This window comes from Heterodontus francisci, chromosome 24 (assembly GCF_036365525.1).
Source record: "Heterodontus francisci isolate sHetFra1 chromosome 24, sHetFra1.hap1, whole genome shotgun sequence".
Classification (NCBI taxonomy): Eukaryota; Metazoa; Chordata; class Chondrichthyes; order Heterodontiformes; family Heterodontidae; genus Heterodontus; species Heterodontus francisci.
Genome location: NC_090394.1, coordinates 57,500,255 through 57,521,932, shown reverse-complemented (window position 1 = coordinate 57,521,932; position 21,678 = coordinate 57,500,255). Strand labels below are relative to the sequence as shown.

General features: G+C 42.3%; 1 protein-coding gene across 1 annotated transcript in view; it reads right to left on the bottom strand.

The window, feature by feature from the left end:
- shisa9a (shisa family member 9a) overlaps nt 1-21,678 on the bottom strand; it is a 298,455-nt gene that overhangs the window by 13,838 nt on the left and 262,939 nt on the right. The window contains exon 3 of the mRNA XM_068056856.1: nt 20,088-20,243. Coding sequence (XP_067912957.1) covers nt 20,088-20,243 — 156 coding nt within the window. The remainder of the gene's footprint in view (nt 1-20,087; nt 20,244-21,678) is intronic.

Genomic DNA, 21,678 nt, shown 5'->3' with positions numbered 1-21,678 from the left:
AGTGGTCATTAGGTAAACCACATTTTGCATAAGGGCCTGTTCAGATTGTCTATAATTGGGAATGCATGCAAGATACGGGGATTTAGTTTCAGTCTACTATCAAGAGATCTCTGACTAATGTTTACCATATTTGCTTCCAAGTCTTGCTTGATGAGTATTGACCAAAATCCTTTTCGCATATAAATTAACAATGAGAAAGAGCACCTTGGTGTCTTATAGATCTTTGGACAGTGAAACCTCTCATCCAGACAGTTTGTTTATAATGTGCACATAACAGCAGTCAAAATTGCATATTGGCAAGGCAGATTTAAATTAGCACTAAGCCTACCTGTCCAAAAAGACTACCTGATGTTAGTCTCAATGCAGTTGTTATTGACAAGTTTCACTGCAAAGTGGAGCACAACTTATTCAATTCACAAGTGGGTGGATAGCAGAGGATTCGGGAATAATCTGCCTGGCTAGTTGATGCTTGTCCAAAACTAAATTGGGAATACTTAAAGTAAAATTAGTATTCAAAACACCCTTTTATTCCCATCAAGATATCTTATTTTCCCTTTTTTAAGGTTTCCTGACATTTACTCTATTACTCCAATGGTGCAGGGGCAGCACAGTGGCACGGGGGGTAGCACAGTGGCGCAGTGGCTAGCACCATAGCCTCACAGCTCCAGTGACCAAGGTTCGAATCTGGCTGTTGATCTGGCTGTAGGGGCAGAAAGCAGCCAGAATTGCTTTCATTGAATAGTGGCTATTCACCACATACTGCCCCACTTGGCCACAGAAGTATATCATATGGAGAAATCGTAGTTAAGGACCAAGAGAAAGAGCCAGAGCTTCTTTGAGCTGCATTTTGTAAACTAATGCATGTGATATTACCAGGAAGCCACTTACTTCCCTCACTAAACTAATAACAAACCTATAGATCTGCTGGAACTGTAAAGCTTCACCACTAACATGACAGAAAGTCAGAAAGAACTTGCATTTATACAGTGCCTTTCACCACCTCAGGAGGCCTCAAAGCACTTTACAAAAACAACTTGTATTTATATAGCACTTTTAATGTAGTAAAATGTCCCTAGGTTTGGAAGTGTAGTCACTTTTGTAATGTAGTATACATGGCAGCCAATTTTCACACAGCAAGATCCCAGCAAACAGCAATGTGATAATGGCCAGATACTCTGTTTTGGTGATTTTGGTTATGGGATAACGATTGGCCAGGACACCAGGAGGAATTCCCCACGCATGTTCAAAATAGTGCCACGGGATCTTTAATGTCTAATCTGAAAGATGGCATCTTCAACAGTGTAGCACTCCCTCAGTACTGCACTGGAATGCCAGCCTAGATCATCAGTTCAAAGATCCTCCCTTGCAACAGTCTACTAGGCATTGTAGAGAGTCACCAGTAACACATTCCTCCCTCAACATTAGGGCCTGTTACAGATGCATCATTAACATGTTTATCTCTCACAACCCATCTACCAGGGGTTACAAGGATGTACTGCAAACACACATTTCCTCTCCATTTGTCCAGCAAGGACAGTATCAGATGCACCAGTAACACATCCCCTTATCCATCTGTCTAATAGGAAATGAAACAGATACACTAGTACTGTATCCTTCTGTCACACAGATACTGCTCACGTTTTCAGTCGATCAGTATGGGTGTGGCTCCTAGGACCTACAGCTAAGCAAAGGAATATCATTTTTCAAGACTTTGCCTTGGAAATATAGCTGTGATGCTGAAGAGAGCTGCCACTGGGACGTGTTTCCAAAAAAACTTCACTTCTATTCATCTCTTTTAGAAGTTAGAAATGAGAGTTTTTTTCCTCAAACAAGTATTTGAAAAGACCACTGTTGGGATTTTATCCTGGAGTAAGGCTTTAATTTTAAAATATTACCTTTATATAAACCGCATCAAAAAACCCTTAGTGAATATAATCACCTTTGTAAGTCTGCCAAAAGATGCTTCAAAATCATGGCAGTTTATGAGCCATTTGTGATGTAAATGAAACTTCCAGCAGATTGCATCCAAATAATAAGATGCATTCTTCGTTATTTAAAAATTATTCCTTCATAAATGTGACAGTTAAAATACAGCAAGTGAGACTGCAATGAATTATTCAAATAAAAATGAGCCTTTTCGCCAATCAGATGTTGAGATAAAATAACTTTAGGCTGAATCTTCAGCGTACTTCCTCTCAAGCAAGCACTCGGTGTTTCAATTATCTGAGAAAGGATCCATGCAGTATTCTTTAAAATTCCTAAGAAGTTCAATCAAAATATCCTAGGAGTGATGGTAACTGAATTCTCCCATTGAACTGAGGGAGAATACTATCAGTCTGTGTCACTAGTTAATGCATTTGCCCCTCCATTAACCAAAATATTAAAATCTTTCATCAGAGGTAATGGAAGGTTTGCTGCCAAAATAAAATGCAGTGTGGGGATGCTGCAAGCTCCTGAAAGAGTTATTTATAATACTCATCATCAGCCGGGAGCCTCATAGATATCTAGAGTGGACCTTGTTTTGTGTATGTGCGACTGAAGTAAAGGATTTGCAGCAAATAAATGTCAGCCTTGTCTCTCACTTACGTTAAGGGACCAGCAGTGAACAGGGATGAATTTTTTTTATTAGAGTATTATGTTTGAAAGAGAAAGAATTAGAATTATGTTATCTAAAGCTGCTACCTACAATATGTGAAATGGCTGCCAAGGATGTTTACTTGCACACTCCAGCCATTCAGCCATGTACAAATAAGCAATATTTCCATTTTATCTTACCAGTGCATGGCAGAAGCCTGTATCACTGCATTCAGGCACAACTCAAGATCATTACTGAGCATTGGCTTCAGCTTTTATTCTACTTGTTACTATGGGGGAGGGAAATTAAGTCTTTGTGCTTTAAAATTTCAGAATATTAGTGTCAAAGGAATATTCAAAGTTGGACTAAAACAATAAAATAAAATGTATTTAATTTAATTTAAAACCTATAAATTCACTGCCATGCTCTTTTGGTGAGAAACAGTTCTATGGTGGCATCCCTTTGGTACCACAATCCACTGACAATTCTCCACATTTGAGAACAAAGTAGTGATTGCCAGCAGACAATTCCATCAAGGGGCATCAAGTGAATCTGCTTGTTCCCTCCCCCCAGCATCCGCAAAATATTTTCCAACAAATATCACTGGGTAGAGATTAAAAGCAGAATGCTTCCCTCATGTCTTCCTTTCCTTGGTCTGAAGCCAAACACAGGGTTTCTGCTGCTTCGTCTAACTCAGTGGAGATCAAAAATTGACTCTGGGATGTTCCTGCTCTGCAAGGATCAGTATTGACTGATTGAATCACTGCGGGAGCATATTACCTTCTTTTTAATAAACAATCACCAGAAAGGAATCTCGTTTCTGCTGTGTTTATATTGTATAAGTAAGTTACATTAAGAAAATGAGGATATCCAAAAGCATGGATCTGGAAGACATGGCTTGGACCATCAAGACTTCCATTATCTTATTATGGAGTCCACCTCACTTATTCAACCTACTTGACCTCTATAGGTAATCAAGCAAAGCCTCCGTAGCTTTCCAGTGACTTATGCAAGGGACTATTCTTTATATGTGAGTCCAAACAGTAGACTATTTGACAATGAAGTGCATTCCAAGCAAGTCTAATGTCATCCTTACCTGATGTCCATGCAGGCACACTTCCCAGCAGAAGGTCACTGAATCCTAAATAACAGCAGTAATGCCGCTGAATTTGCTTCTCCCTAGCCCAGGGATGCTGAGGCTCATTGCAACATCCCTAATTCCCACAATAATTGGATCCAGCTAACTCAGCAGAGATCAGGCATTCAATATGGAACTGTTCTCATCTCTATGGTCCGATACAATACCAGCATTTATCCAGTGAGCTGGGTTTCATTTCAAATGCTTTGGTGTCTGTTTGACACTTTTGCCTTTACTTCCTTCTAAGGCTGTTCTTTTGCGCTGCCAAATATTTTGTGCAATAAATATTTATCATTTGCATGTTAATGCAGTAATTTAGTAGCACTCTTGCCACCCATTTCAAATTATTTTTTAAATCTCATGTTACTAAGTATTTTTTGGACACTCATGGAAATTAGAAATGAGAGATGTTGTGTCACTCATATGCAAATCGCCATGTTCATGGTGTGTGGATCACCGAAAAACAATAAAATTCCATTGCCAGTACCTTACGTGCCAAATGGAACAGTCTCCGCACCTTCTTTAATGGCGCACCACAAATATGTTAGCAAATGGGGTAAGTACTTCAGCTGAAACTACTACTCTGTTGGCATTTTGAAACACAAACCAATCATTTTTGACGTAACATCAGTTTTTTGCCTCTTATTTCATGCTGTTCCCTTCAGCGACAGGATAGCCACTAGCTGCGGCCTGCAGGCAAGACCCTGTTAAGGGCTTGCTGCAAGCCATGGTCGTCAGCCTATTGCTTTGCAGAGATTCCCATCCTATTTAATTTGATCTATTCCTCTGCTAAATATTGTTGGTGCAGGCAAGGTATATTGAGGTTGTTGTCAGTCTCAATTACACACACAGCCAAGGGCATGTTCCTAGCAAGTCTCTGCAGACTTCATTTCGAATGGGAGACAGGTTTCCCCCAGATATGTGCTTCAATGGATTTAAAGGAGCACTTTCTCACACAAATTGTTCAGTTTGTTTAGGGGGAAATTTTTTACCATGTTTTCACTGTATTGTTAAGCACAGAAATGCAATTATGGTTTAGCTCAATCTGGGTCATTGTGCTGTACATTTCTAAATAATTCATGACAAAATGCCTTTTCATGCTCCTTAACCTTTGCACTGTCTGTCAATCACACAGGTCACAGGGTCATTAGACCCTGATTGGTGTCATCTTAGATTATCCTGTCAATTAATTATCGACAATAAAATAATTCTTCTGCTTCTGTTAAAATCGTTACCGAGCTGTAAGCATTTCATTCACAATATTCTGCACTGGTGTAAAAGGTCATTACAAAGAAATTGAAAAGAGTAAAGGAAACAGAAATACAAGTCAAAGTCACTCAAGGTTATTTCGTTCTTTTGTAAATTTGAGATTGTACCAGTCAAAGGTTAAAGTGAAGTTGCACCATGAGCAGTTCTTCACCTGATCAATGCAGAGCTGCTACTGGTCCCTATCAACGATTTCCCTGCCAACATAAACATGTCCTTAGCTGCAAACAGCTTCCATTCTTTCACCACTAACAATATTGTGTGTTTTCTGATGACTTTCCTGATTCTTCTTTCTTTTGGGCCTCCTTATCTCGAGAGACAATGGATACGCGCCTGGAGGTGGTCAGTGGTTTGTGAAGCAGCGCCTGGAGTGGCTATAAAGGCCAATTCTGGAGTGACAGGCTCTTCCACAGGTGCTGCAGAGAAATTTGTTTGTTGGGGCTGTTGCACAGTTGGCTCTCCCCTTGCGCCTCTGTCTTTTTTCCTGCCAACTACTAAGTCTCTTCGACTCGCCACAATTTAGCCCTGTCTTTATGGCTGCCCGCCAGCTCTGGCGAATGCTGGCAACTGACTCCCACGACTTGTGATCAATGTCACACGATTTCATGTCGCGTTTGCAGACGTCTTTATAACGGAGACATGGACGGCCGGTGGGTCTGATACCAGTGGCGAGCTCGCTGTACAATGTGTCTTTGGGGATCCTGCCATCTTCCATGCGGCTCACATGGCCAAGCCATCTCAAGCGCCGCTGACTCAGTAGTGTGTATAAGCTGGGGATGTTGGCCGCTTCAAGGACTTCTGTGTTGGAGATATAGTCCTGCCACCTGATGCCAAGTATTCTCCGAAGGCAGCGAAGATGGAATGAATTGAGACGTCGCTCTTGGCTGGCATACGTTGTCCAGGCCTCGCTGCCGTAGAGCAAGGTACTGAGGACACAGGCCTGATACACTCGGACTTTTGTGTTCCGTGTCAGTGCGCCATTTTCCCACACTCTCTTGGCCAGTCTGAACATAGCAGTGGACATAGATCCTGATAGAGTGCTTATAAATGGCCACTGGAAGTGAACGAAAATTAGATCTATGAACTCAAAAGGGAGGCAAAAATATAATGCCTGCCATTCTTGCATTAACTTCATACTGGCTCAATCATCATCAAAGTGAATTTATGGGTGCTACAAGTACCCTTTATTGTAAGGGATGTCAACTTTGGCTCAGCAGTAGCACTCTGGGTGGGAAGGCTGCAGGTTCAAGTCCCACTTCAGGGACCAAAACATAATCCAGGCTGACACTCCATGGCCGTACTGACGTAGGTGTAGCCTTTTGGATGAAAAGTGAAACTGAGGTCCAGTCTGCCCTCTCAGGTGGATGTAAAAGATCCCATTACACCGTTCAAAGTATCCTGGTCAATATTTACCCCTCAACCAACATCACTAAAACAGATTACCCGTTCATGCACCTCATTGCTGTTTGTGGGACCTTACTGTGCATAAATTGGCTGCTGCACTTCCCATGTTACAACAGTAAATACTCTTCAAAAGTATTTCACTGGCAGTAAATTGCTTTGAGATGTCCTGAGGTTGTGACAGGCGCTATTTAAACATAAATCCTTACGTCTTCTTGGGCAGTAATCAGGAAAGTGCATTAGTTGTTAAATAAAATTAACTTTGAATGGTACGCCATTTATCTGAATTCTGATGTACCATTAATTGTCAAGGTAAAGCACAGTGCTGCATACTACAGTTTTTTTAGGTCTGTCAGAGATTTTCACTGCAGTGATATGCACATGCATATTGAAAAGGCCCCCCTGAATACACTTTTCCAGAAGTACCTTGTTAACCTATTTTTCTTTAACTGTACTTTTTCACAGGTCAAACTTGCTCTATTTCAGTGAATGGATTAAACAGCATGTGGAGGAGTACACGTGAATCATTTGGCTACATGTGTCTCTCCCTCCATCAGCTAATTAGTCTTTAATCGAGCTCTCCAATGTTCACTTTTAATATGGGTCTGTTCCATTTCATCTCCTTTGTTGCTTGTAACCTCTTTGAACTCCCAAGGAGCAGTAGAGGTTGTTCAACCATTCTCAGCAGTGCCGCTCATTTCTAATTCACTAAATTATTATTTAGCTTTCTTCTCTAAGTGAATTAGTTTGCAGGAGTATTGTGCAAACTAGCACAATCCTGCCTCTTGAAAAGAAGCTTCAATCCACAAATATTGCATTCTGTATGGTTTGGCAAGAGCAGCTCATTTAGATAATTCTGTCGAACGAGTTTTGCCCGCATTTCCCCCCAGTTTTTCAGTTTTCCTCTGCTCCTCTAAAGCTGCTTAGCGAAATGGTTCTGAACTTGACGATGACCTCTGGGACTTCCTTAGAGCTACTGCTGCAGCTTGACCGATGGTGCAGTGGAAAGCTGCACAAACCGAGATCCCCAGCACCCTCTCAGTGAAGTTAGAGCAGCAGAACAGGAGTAAGCAGGAAATTCCAGGGTTTTGTTTAGTTGGAGCACATAAGATGCTTTGCTCTCCTTCAGAGGAGACTGGGCACAGGGGCCTCACCAATGATGAGACTCCCACCCACAACCAGCAAGGGTGATCAATCAGCATGTAAACCATTACTGTGCACATCTGTTTACTCAATGAATATAATGGGTTGCGTGGGATTGCAAACTTCCTCAAGATTCTAAATTACACCAATTTAATATAATCTCTGATGTGTAATGGCTGCCGCTAGCACAAAACTAAATAAGTGACTGATCCATTTAAAAGCTCTGAATCTCCTTCATGTCTATCTTGTTTTCTATTTACTCAGCCACGTCTCAATTGGTAGCACTCTCCATTCTGAGTCACAAGGTTGCGGTTATCCCACTCCAGGCACTTGAGCACAAAATTCAGGGTGACACTCCAGTGCATGGAGTGCTGCTCTGTCTGAGGTGCTGTCTTTTGCTTCAGACGTTAAAACAAGGCCCTGTCTGCCCTCTCAGGTGCACTACAAAGATCCCATGATACTATTTCAAAGAAGAGCAGGGGCGATTTCGCTGGTGTCCCAACCAATATTTATCCCTCAACCAACATGGCTAAAAAAACAGATTATCTGGTGATTATCACATTGGTGTTTATGGGAGCTTGCTGTGTGCAAAATGGCTGCTGCATTTCCTACATTACAACAGCGAATATATTTCAATAGCACATCATTGGCCGTAAAGTGCTTTGGGATATCCCTAAGGTTGAGAAAGTTAGTATCCACATGCAAGGTTTTTCTTATTGCTTTTATTTGTATTGTTGTTCTGATCCTCATTTAGGACTCCTTTTGCCACACTCTGCCTTGAATGAAAGGTTATTTTTGCCCAGGCATCCAGCAGTACAATGTACAAATGGCTGCGAGGAGGTTGGTAGGACCCATGTGGCTGGATCGTCCTTCGGTTCCCCTCCTTCCACTGAGGTGCGAAGCATTTTGCTGACAGCGGCTCAACGACTCCTCCCTATCACCCAGCCAAGACCAGGAGCCCGGCTTCCTTACAATCTCCATTCCAAGAAAAAGAAAACAGAGTGAGAGAAATTGAAAAGATGGCATAAGACAGAGATAAATTCAAAGGCAGCACTAGAACTGGTGGTACTCCCATACCCCACAAGGAAGACCTTGCCCTTAATGTATTCAACACAGATTGTATTCAAAAGCTATATAAATAAGTTGTTGCCCTAAAGATTGAACCTATAACACAGCATATATTTTTAACCTCTGAGTGAAAAGGCAGAGGGTAAATCAAAGGACACTTCTGTAATCTGAGGGTTAAAGCAATACTTACAGAAGGGAAAATTACAGCCAAAATTTGTCTTACTTCCAGCTTCAGCAACAATGAAAGAAAGCTGAATTATTAAAAATGTAGGGATGAATTTCTGTAGGGATTTCTCCTGCTCATCTGCTAGAAGAGCCTGGAAACCTGGGATACAATTGTGCAAACACCACTGGGATTACCAAGGATGATCTGGAAAATCCTTGTGGAAACTCACCCCTCAGAATTGCTCACCGTGAATTTGATCTGATATCTTGTTGATTTAATCCCTAGCTTTCAGTTTTATGTATAATAAACTGCAGTGTGTCTCATTTAAGTGAATGAAAATGTGAAATTGAGAAGAAAAAGAATGACATTTTTTGAAGAATCTACTCTATACAAACTTTCAACATCACATTTTAATTTATGATCACTTGCTCAATAGTATTTAAATTGGTTCATGATTTTCCTGCAGCAAATATGGGTCCTATTTTCAGATTCTCTAGGGCATGTAGTGGGCACAGTGTTTGGCAGTGCCACTCAATGTTTTTTGTTCTGGGCTATGGTATCACAAGGAGATGACCAACAATCAGGCACTTCCCCACAGTGAGAGGTGCAAGGACCTGCCTAGCACCTCCGAGCAGCCTGTTTTAAAGAAGCAATGTCAGAGTGAAGCCGCTTTACCCTCATGACCAGGAATGTTGTATGAAATGGAGAAACCAAGGAAGAGAATAGTAAATAGAAATCGCTTTATTCTACAGTCACACTTACCACCATGCGAAATATATTTGCAAGAGGATGTTATAGATAATCTGCAACAGGTTTTATTCTTTGATGCAAACCTAACCAAAATAGAGTAGGCAACATTTTTCATCTTGGATTAAAATGATTCCAGAAGAGATTTTGCTGGGTAGAGCAATTTAGAACTTGGTACTTTTTGATAGCAGCTGCATTTTGAAAGTCTAGGTAAACTTTCAAAAAGTGGGCCAATCATTCAGTCTCTTGTGAGATGATATCACCATGAAACTGGCTCTGTACAATTCTTTCTCAATGTCAAATAACTTTGAAGTGTTTCTAAGTACATTTCTCTCCAAAAACACAGCTCTCAAATGATAGATAGGTACATCCAATATTGTTTTGGGATACAATTGCACCAACGAGATGATATATATTGCATTCACAGCAAAAGAAACCTCAACAAAAAAAATCAAAAATATGAATTCACAAATATTCAGAAGCTTCTTGTTGCATCAGCAAGTTCAGGTTCCCCAAAACCATTACAGAGGTCAAGCATCTCAACCATGAAGCTGTAATATTACTTCCTTTTTCATTTCTCCATTTTAAATTGTTTCTTAGCCAGATCACTGATATTTTTTCTTTGCACATTCATTTTTACTTTATTTATTGATTTCCACTTGTCCAAATCTTACATTTGTTTCACAAGATGACATTTGTTTTCTCCAGAGGCATCACTGGGAGAATCTCTCCAGGAATTAGCTGTGGACAGCTATGTTGTACATCTAATGTTCTGCCCGGAGCCAATTATCCTCTTAGAACACTGCATTTGTGTGATAAATGCAGGAGTTACAGCTTTTTAAAGCTTAAATGTCTCCTGGTTTACCAAGCACAGGGTTCCCTTCAAATGAAGGGGACACCGATTGAAGGTTTCAGACAAGAAATGCTGGGGGAATGTGAGGAAGAGCTTTTTTTTACACAGTGGCTGGGAATGACCTGGAACTCACTACTCACAAGGGCAGAGACAATCAATGATTTCAAAAGGGAAATGGATAAATACTTGAAGGAGAAAAGAATTGCAGGGATATGGGGAAATGGGACTAATTGGATTGCTGTATGAAAGAGCAGGCGCAGACTTGATGGGCCAAGTGGCCTCCTTCTGCACTCTACTATTCAATGATCCTATGAAACCTCAAAAGACCACATTTTGTGTGTGTCTATTGTCATGCAGGTCCCCACCTGCCAAGAATGAGGCATATTAATTTTGCCACATGGATATTAAATTTCAAATTGTTGCTGGGATGAAGAGAAGGACTGCCAGACCTTGGTGGGAAAAAAAATTACATACTAACATACATTGCAGGCAGGGAAGGGCATTCCATTCTCTGCTAAGATGATACAATACACAGAGCTAAGACATGGTCAGACCAGTTAGTCACATGACTAACCTGCTTGGCAACCGGGGTGGGGGGGGGTGGTTTCTGAATTGTACAGTTTGAACTGAGAGCCTGCAGAAAGTTGTTTGCCCCTGGCAGGCTCGCCACAGCCTCTTCTGTCTGCTCCCATCTCTTTCTCATGGAACTCCAAAACCCACTGAAGCCACATGAACCCCAGAGAGAAAAGTCTCCTACAGTGAACAAGGTTTAAGAAGAATACTGGGCCCCAATGAAAAGCAAGATCTACCTACAATCAAGGACTCTACAGTGAGCTTGACCGTAACAACTACTCTTCAGATTTTGCCTCAGACCTTTCCACTTTATTTTTCTTCTGCTCTTTTCTGTCTCTATTTGCATGTGTGTATTGCATATGCATGCTAGCGTCGTGTATCCATAAGCATCAACCGAATTAGAGTTTACGTTTGTTTAATAAAATTTCACCTTTTTTCTTTAAACCTAAGAAAGCCTGTTTGTGCTGGTTTCTTTGCCTTATAATTGGAAAGTGGTGAACAAGGATTCACCAAGCAGGAGCTAAACACAGTGTGTTTAAAAATAAAACCCTGTTACAGTAAGGCCGAACGGGACCTCTTTCTCACCTGGTTGTAACAATATGCAATAGAAAGAAGAACAAACTTTCATTTATATTGGATGACACAAAGGGCTGAATTTTCAGGCCTCACCAAGGTTTCCCGACTCTATTCCCAGCGCAGCCATTCTGGCCAAGGTGTGTTCGGGGCCAGCAGGGCTATCCGTCCCCACGAGGTTTGCAGCCAATTAGGCTTATTAAAAGCCTTGTTAAACACACTGAAAGGAGGCCAACTGGGATTTTCCAGTTGGCTTCCAGTTTCCTGATGTGAATACAGGCAGTTTGACGGCCTGGATGTAGGCACCCAATGAGAGGCCAGGCGAGGGGCCAGCACTCCAGGCAGGCCTACAGGCCCTCCCTGCCTACCTGGATGTGAAAGCAGCAAAGGCTGCCCTATGGATTAATCCCCCCTCCCCACGAACAGTAGTGGCCTGGCTATTGAATCTGTTTTTTATTTAAAGTTTTAAAAATCTTGGTGAGAGGGCCCATCCATTTTGAAGTGCTCTCTCAGTTACTTACCCTCTGGTGCAGCCTGTTGCTCCTCTCAAACTGGAAGGCCTCTGATTGGCCTTCCAGCTTTGAGAATCCGCCCACCACCCTTATATGGACAGGGAACCTGCCTCCATTATAATTAAGGGGCCACCTCTGTGAAAATTCCAAAGAGTGACTATTTCCCAGGGGTGGGTTCGGGACCCGAAAACAGTCATAATTCCTGTTTCCCACCAGTCCAAATATTTGTTCTAGCCATAGTCCCAAAGGACCATAGGCATCCCTCCCCATTAGAGATAGTTGGTAATGTATAGCTTGAGGGTCACCACTCCTCAAGCGTGGGGCAAGGTGAGGAGGCAGACTTCCATGAACTACCACAGCCAGTACCCATGTTGTTGCCATCTTTCTGCATCACACTCTAGCCGTCTAGTCAACTGAGCTAACCGACCCCCACAAATATTTAGTATATGATATTGCACATTCATGCCTGTATGTGCTACTGCCATGTCAGTTTTTCCCAGCGGAAATCATGGCATAGTGATAATGTCTCTAGGCTAGTAATCCAAAGGCCCAGGTTAATGCCCTGGAGACACAGGTTCAAATCTCATATGGGGAGTGGTGGAATTTAAACACAATTAATTAATTTTTAAAAATTCAATGATTAAAAAATCTGGAATTGAAAGCTAGTCTCAGTAATGGTGCCATGAAACTATCATCCATTGTTGCAAAAACCCATCTGGTTCATGTGCTTTAGGGAAGGAAATCTTCTGTCCTTACCTGGTCTGGCCTACATGTGACTCCAGACCCACAGCAATGTGGTTGACTCTTAACTGCCCTCTGAATTAAGGACTATTAGGGATGGGCAACAAATGCTGGCCTTGCCAGTGACACCCACATCCCACGAAAGAATTTAAAAAACACTTAAATCTATTTAGAGGCTCCAGTCTGCAGATGAGTGCAGAATTTCACCGCAAAGCAGTTGGCTGGTTTCACAATTTGCATCACCTGATGTCATGTGCACATTGGTTTCTGGGAACTCCAACTTTATGTTTCAGGTGATCTTGTTAAAATGCAATTCAGTTGCTCTATGTAAAGTTTCTGTACTAAATTTAAGCTGGTTGAAGGGTAACCTTGATGCAAAAATCATAGCGTTGCAAAGTCATACAGATTCAGTTGTGAATGGGAGGAAAGGACAGCATGGTCTGGGGCAGCAAAGTGAGCTAAATTAATCTTGTTTTACTCTCAAAAGTTCCAGAAAACCTTGACTTCTAAATAACGCATATAGGGCCAGATTTCAAAGCCCGCTGAAAGCGGGAATAGTTGCAAGTGTGACTTGAATATTGCGTTATTGGAGGTCAGCATTAGGTCCCGCCATCTCCAGAACGTGATGCTATTTCAAAGTGCCGCCAACATGGAGGGAATGGGTTGGGCTCTCACGTCCAATTAAGCGTCTGTTGAGCTCATTGACAGGCTTGTCAGTGAACAATTTTTAATGTCTGGGAACATGGAAGACGCCATGAGGGAAATACAACAGGGTTGTAAAGATGTGAACAGTGTGGAGGCCCATGAGGGCTATGGGAAGGGCTGATTAAATTAAAGCCGAGGCAGCAAATAAAGCTCAGTTCCTTCAGATGTGCCTCAGTTTAGCGATTGCTACACTAGAGCTGAATTTCTCAATGGTGAACGGCAGGAAACCAGAGAGGGACGCGAAGCTGCTGGCATCACTGGGGCACCTAGGATTGGCAGAGGACATCCTGGTGAACACACAAAGCCAAACTGAGGGAGTTCAAATGGGAACAGGCTACTCTGACATTGGATAGAGCTGCCAGGATGAGCTGCGGCAGATGCAACCTCCTGGACAGTGGGAGGCCAGAGGAGCACAGTGAGGCTGGGCTGGGGTGGCCAGATGGGAAAGAAGGTGTTACCCAAGACATCAGCTACACAGCCCAAGAGTCATATACCTACAAATGACAGAGCACCAGTGCCATAGGAGGTTGCGCCTATCCAGGCAGATGGTCTTGGTCCTGTGTGCTCTGATCCACAATGACCTGAGGCCTTACAGCCCCCATGGCAGACCCCTATCTGCAGTTGTCAAAGCTCCAGTCACCCAAAACTTCTATGCAACTGGGTCATTCCAGGGTCAGCTGAGGACCTAGGTGGCCTCTCGCAGTCAGAAGCTCTTCACGCCATCAGGCAGCTCATGGATGCCATTTTGGGAGGGCAGGGGGCGAGACCCACTTTGACACAAATGGGCCTGTGCTGGCAGAGAGAGCACTGGGCTCAGCATCCATCGTTGAATTCCCCCAGGTGCAGGGCATCATCGCTTGCACCCATGTGGCCATCAAGGCACCCAGTGACCAGTCAATGAGATCCATCAATAGGAAGGGCTTCCACTCCCTCAATGTTCAATTGGTCTGGGACCACAACAAGAGCTTCCTCCATGTATGCATTCACTTTCCTGGCAGCTGCCATGACTCCTTCATCCTCCGTCAGTCAGGCTGCCTTGGTCCTACACTCCATCCCCCAAAGTGCATGGCTGGCTCCTAGGGGACAAGGGAAATCCTTGATGAGGTGGCTACTGAGCCCTCTACAGGAGCCCCAGACAGAGGCACAGAAGTGAAACAACCAATGCCACCTGCTCAGCAAGTCAACCATTGAACTGGCCATTGGGTTTCTGAAGATGCAATTCTTGTGCCTCCAACACCCTCCTGCAAGGTTCTCAGTCATTGTGGTGGTCTTCTGTGCTCTCCATAACATTGCCCTCCAAAGAGGTGTGTGGATCTTGAGGACAGTGAGGCCCTGGAAGGAGACAGCTCATCAAGGGAGGTGCAGTAGGTAAGAGAGGAGGAGAAAGAGTGGGTAGTGGGGGGAGGGGGTGGGGATAACACTGAGCAGAGAGCTTCCCTGCTGCACAATGAGGTGGCCTCCTCCTGACACCTCTGGGAAGCGAACCACCCTCCTCTCCCTCATGGCCTACAAGTGCAGGTCTGCCCTGCCCCTAGTGCCAGGCCTCCAGCTCCCCTGTGATATCTCACTTCCCTCTGGTGCTGTGGAAGACAGATCTCTCTCTCTCTCAGGACAACCAGCAGCCTCAACCGTCTCCCTACCAATTAAGGGCATTCCCATTTGAAAATTGCAACTGAATCAGCTTCCCACAGGAGGCAGGTTTCAGACCAAAAACCAGACCCTGTTTCTTGTCTCCATAATGAAAATCCAGCCCATAATCTTTCTGCTTATAGCATGATATAAATTATATTAAAGGGACTGGGTGATGTGGCGGGTTAATGATACTTCTTTAATTCGAGTCTGACTCCAGCTTAAATTAATTGGATATAGGTCTTCTCTGTGGTTGTGTGGATTCTGCACAAAAGGGATTTGGGACAATCTCAACCCAGCTCATAATGGATGGTGATTCACAACATAGAACATTCCAAAATCAGCACATATCAGCACCAAACTGACAACCTCACTCAGCGAGGATGCAAAATGGCGGCCATGCAGAATGGAACAGTCCACAAGTTAGAAGGGGGGAAAGCGGTTCTGAGGACAGAGCAGAGTGGGTGGGGCTTTACACTGCATCTGTCTCATTCAATATCTGACATGAATATACTCAAGGTTGATGGTATCACCTTTATTACCCCAAACATTTACTCAATATGTAAATAGTTCTTAAAATGAGTAATACTTTCATTGTGCTATCAGACATTGTAAATACCTACTTTTTATACTCAAGTTCTCTCTTTATGTTTCCTCATGCCTAACTCCTGGCTTTGTGATATTTCTTTATGTTTCTTGATTGATTTCCCTCGCTGTAATAGACTGGGGGTTCATTAGAGATAGGGAGTAGTGATGGAGATTGGACCTTGATGTGCCCATTTCTCAGGTGAGAAATGGGGCAAATTGGTCCAGTTTTGCGGGGCTTTGTCTCGAACACCAAAACCTCCTGAAATATGTCTTGCACCATTTTGGCTTGGGTGATATTTGGGTGTACCTAGCAGCCACCTTAAACAAACATGTACTATTAAGGGCCAAAGTCTGTTAAAGGACTCCTCCTATAAATTTGTCGACACCTCCCTTTTAATTTGCTGTAAGCGGTTAAGAATTTGTACAGTATCTGATTTTTCCTGTCCTGCAATCAATGAGCTGTCCATGGTAGTTGCATATTGCACTAGAAACTTGCCTAACTCATGCAAATGAGAAGTGACCAAGAAATGGGAGACATCCTCAAATGGGTAGTCACTTCTTGCATGCTGCCCACTTCCAGCCAGTTTAATGCTGTGGTATCCAAAGTGGTAAATGCTTCCTGAGTTTTTATCATTGCCATACCTGACCCTGGATAGTTGATGCTAACATATTTGACGTAGATTTTTATCTTCAGCTCCTGGGCAGTAGTCTGGTAAAGTGCATCAAACTTCCATTACAGAACTCATCCAACTTTCATGCCATTGAAATGAATCAATGTTCTTTTATGGACATGCAATTTGATCCATCAGAATATCCTCCCTCAAGGTGTTAAAGATGTAAATCTATCCCTAATTATCCACAGTGGCAAAATTTTAAGTTCCCTGGGACCAAAATATTTACAGGCACAAAAATCATCAAAAATGTTATGGTTGCTTACAAAAAGAAACATTTCACAGTTATCACCATAAAAGAAACTAAATTATCCATCTGAGGAAAGGATGCATATTTGGCACCTAAGTGTAGAAGATAATATTACTGGTACCTAATGAGATAAGGGCTTGCAGTAGCTTAAAGGGAGGTGTTACTGAGGAAAAATAAAAGTTGCAGGGCTATGGTGAAAGAGCAGGAGTGTGTGACTAAATAGATAGCTCTTTCAAAGAGCAGGACACAGGCATGATGGAACGAATGGCCTTCTTCTGTGTGGTATGATTCCATGATTCTATGACATACAAGATTCTGGAAGACTATTTAGACAGGGAAATTGTAGACCTGTTTAGGAGTGCTTGGCTCCTTGGGCCTCAGCCAAGCTCACAGCCATAGCCATAGCAACAAGCTCTGGCTGGAGTTAAAGCAGGAGAATGCAAGGACAGATGCAAGGTTGCTTACGAACCAAATTTCTGTGGAAAGCTGTTGTAATGAGGAAACCTAAAAGCAAACATATAAAGGAAGGAACTTGCATTTATGTAGCACCTTCCACAAACTCAGGGTGTCCAAAGTGCTTTATAGCCAACAAAGTACTTTTGGAGTGTATTCACTATTGTAATATAGAGAATTGCGGCAGCCAATTTGTGCACAGCAAGATCCCACAAACAGCAACAGAGCCATGGAGTCATAGAGTCATTGCGGTACAGAAGGAGGCCATTCGACCCACTGAGTCCATTTCAGCAATCCAGTCAGTCCCATTCCCCTGCTCAATCCCCATAATGTTGTAAGTTTATTTCCCTCAAGTGCCCATCCAAGTTCCTTTTGAAATCATTCATTGTCTCTGCTTCCACCACCCTCCAATCCTCTGGCACCTCCCTGTATCTAGGGAAGATTGGAAGATTTGGCAAACCCTTCCACTATCTCCACCCCCACTTCATTTAGCAACCTGGAATGGAAGCCATCCGACCGGGCAACTTAACCAAAATAAGCATAGCCAGCCTTTCCAATACATCCTTCCTGTCAATTTTCACCCCATCCATTACCTCTACCATCTCCACTTCTACCTATATTTTGTCAGCATCCTCTTCCTTAGTAAACACCAATACAAAGTATCATTAAGTATTCTAGCCAAGCCGAGTGCCTCTAAGCATATCTCATCCTCTTTGTCCTTAATTGGACCCACCCTACCTGCTTACTATTTACATGCTGGTGGAAGATTTTTGGGTTCTCTTTTATGTTAACCGCCATTCCATTCTCATATTCTCTCTTTGCCAGTCTTATTTCCCTCTTCACTTCCCATCTCAACTTTTACATTTGGCCTGGTTCTTGCTTGAAGAATTCACCTGACATGCATCATACGCTCTCTTTTTTGTTTCATCATACTCTCCATCTCCCCCATCCTCCAAGGAGCCCTGGCTTTGGTTCTCCTACATTTCACCCTTGTTGGAATGTACATAGCCTGTACCTGAAACATCTACCTAAAGATCACCCATTGCTCTGTTGCAGTTTTCCTGTCAATCTTTGTTTCCATTTTACTCTGGCTAGATCCCATGTCATCCCATTGAAGTTAACCCTCTTCCAATTTAGAAGATCTACTTTAGATTGTTCCTTGTTCTTCTCCATTACAAATCTAAACTTTATGATACGATGATCACTCATACCCAAGTGTTCCCCCATAGACACTTGGTCCACTTGGCCCACCTCATTCCCCAGCAGCAGATCCAACAATGCCTTCTTCCTAATTCTTTTCTAACCTTTGCCAGTTCTGATGAAAGGTCACAGACTTGAAACGTTAACTTTGCTTCTCTCTCCATGAATGCTGCCAGACCTGCTGAGTATTTCTAGTACTTTTTGTTTTTGTTTCATGCCTCCTTCTTAGTTGGACTGAGAACATACTGGTCAAGGAAGTTCTCCTGAACACATTTCAGAAATTCCTCCCCGTCCTTACCCTTTCACATTATCCTAATCAATATTTGTGTAATTGAAGTCCCCCAATATCACCACTTTATATTTCTTGGACATCTGGGATTTCCCTGCAGATTTGCTCCTCTATCTCTCTCTCTCACTATTTAGAGGCCTATAGAATACCCCCAGTAGCATGATCATACCTTTCTTGCTTCTCAACTCTAACCAAATGGATTCTGTCCTTGCCCCCTTAAGGACATCATCTCTTTGCAACACTACAATGTCTTCCCTAATCAGAACTGCCACCCACCTCCCTTTTTTCCTTCCCCATCTTTTCTGAACAATTTGTATCCTTGAATGTCAAGCCCCCAGTCCTCACCATTTTAAACCATATTTCCGTTAATGCCACTACATCATATTCCCACATGGCTATTTATGCTTGTAGCTCACCAACCTTATTCACCACACTTTGTACACTTACATATGTGCATTGTAAACCTGACTCTGTATTCCCCATAATTCTTCTTAGTCTAATCCTATCTAATATGGTACTTCTTCCTTCTCTAGTACTATCTAACAATCTCACTTTATATATCTTATTCCTCTTTTATACTTCTATATGCTGGTGCCCACCCCCTTGCCACTTTAGTTTAAACCCTCCCCAACCACACTAATGAATCTCCCTGCAAGGACATTGGTCCCAGTCCTGTTGAGGTGCAACCCATCCCTTTTGAATTGGTGCTTCCTGCTCCAGATCTGGTCCCAATGCCCCAAGGTAATGATGGACTGGACCTGGAATAAACTAACAACTACAGTATTAGCACACAGGGAGGGTTATCTCACAGATAATTTGTAAACATTACAAAAGAAATTCTGTTACAAAAGATCATTAAATGTAGAAGACAACTTGATCAATCTGTGTGACTGTTTCTCAGTTGTTACCACACCCTATGTAAACATGGAAGTACCAAGATAATTTGCAAATATGGCTTTTTGTTGATGGTGTCTGCTGTTTCACAATTATATTTGGTACAATTTTTAGGCTGTGAGGTAGGTTGGAGCTCGAGAGTGACCATTTTAGCTGCAGACACCTCAACTTTTCCAGTGAACTCTGGCCTGCCATAGGAGGCAGTGAGTCTACTCCAGCCATCTGTGACATCTCACATTGCAGATCTGCTATTGTAAATCCCTAGAAGAAAGACACAGCACTACCTTCTGGAATGCTGCTATAAACTGAACCTTTATTATCGACTTCTTCTAATGGCACTCTGAGCATACTATACCACGCATGTATGGTGGCCTCAAATGAACAATAAATGGACATTACACTACACCATCCATACCATGTTATTAGTGAATAACTCGCAGTGGGTTTATCAAGAACACTCAGGAGTACTAAAGAAAATTAGGATGAAGGGGTCTTGAGGAGATCATGAGGAGGGTATTGTGGTGCAGATTTGTTAGCAAATCCATTGGAAAACTCATTAATCCAGATAAGCTTTGACATGATGCATGGAAAATGGAAGGTTGCATGAATGGTACATTTCATAATACACTTCACACTGTTCTTGAATACTTACCCACTAATTTTAGTGAGGCATACTTATTCAACTCTTTGCCTGGGACCTGCTGTTCAAACGATTGTGAACCTTGCCCCAGGGTGGGATAGGAATGAGTTTGGGCCATCTGTGGGATCAGAGGATAGGTTGGGCCTGCATTGTTCATCTGTGTCTGGTCTGCAAAACATTTAAGAACACCATATTCATATTGAATACAAAAAGGTGTGAAAAGCATTAATCACAATCTCCACCCACATACATTGAGGAGATTGTCTTTTCATTTTACAGATAAGGCTCATTAGTAAAAGGGCTGCACATGAAAATTACACAACACAATGACCTAGGACTATTAACACTACCTACAAAGCTAATGGAAATAAACCCTGCTAATGTGAACTGTGATAATATGAAATTGTTTTGCAAGAACCTTGTCTTAGTCTCCAGTAATATTTCCATTGTGATTTCAATCCAGTTGATAAAATACTATTATGGTATGCTAATACTATACATGATGCAATACGGAAATAACATGAATAGAACACAAAGAAAAATGATTCTTAGTACAATATGCCCCTGTGGGAGTTGCACATTTTCAATGGGTAATAAAACCATCAGATAAATTAGAGATGCAGTTTCAATTTTGTTAGTTTGCAGAGGAAATATTTTGCATGGCAAGGGGGAGTGTTATTCTCTTGGTATAAAGAACGAAAAATGATCAGCACAAATCTGACAATATAAGATCTAGGTATGTTTAACAGGATAATGCACAAGAGCAGCAGCAGGTGTTCCAACGGACTCATCTGCTTGGCATTGTATGCATTGTATTAAAGTTTTTGGGCTGTTATTCTCTTCACTAATTTGTTGTAAACTGTACATTAAAGGAACTCACTTATCTGACACCCCATCTCGTTTTCTGAAATTCAGTATAGAATTGAATGCACAGAAACAAGGTCAATCAGCACAACTGGTCTTTATGCTTCACATGAGTCTCCTCCCAGCTTTCTTCATCTAACCTGATCAGCATATCTTGCTAATCCTTCCTTCCTCATCTGTTTATCTCGATTCCCCTGAAATGTATCTATGCTATTCATCGTGTACCAGCCGCTAGAGTGTCAGTCATGGCTCAGTTGGAAGCACTCTTCGACGCAAGGTTTCTGGTTCAAGTCCCACTCCAGGTTTTGAGCACAACAATCGAAACTGATACTTAAGTGCAGTACTGAGGGAGTGCTGCACTATTGGAGGTGGTGTTTTTCAGATGACTTGTTAAACCGAGGTCACGTCTGACCTCTCAGGTAGATGTAGAAGATTACATAGCACTATCTTGAAGAGCAAGGGCATTCTCCCTGTCATGTTGGACAATATTTATCCCTCATTCAAAACCACAAAAACAAATTATTTTGTCATTAATCTCATTGCTAATAGTGGGAGCTTGCAGTGTGCAAATTGGCTGCTGTGTTTCCTATATTACAACAGTGCAAAAGTATTTAATTTGCTGTAAAGTGCTTTGAGACATCCGGTGGTCATGAAAATCACTATATAAACGCAAGTCAGTCTTTCTTTTTTAATCTCAACTACAAGGATAAAACACAGCTTAATTAATTCTGAACGCAGA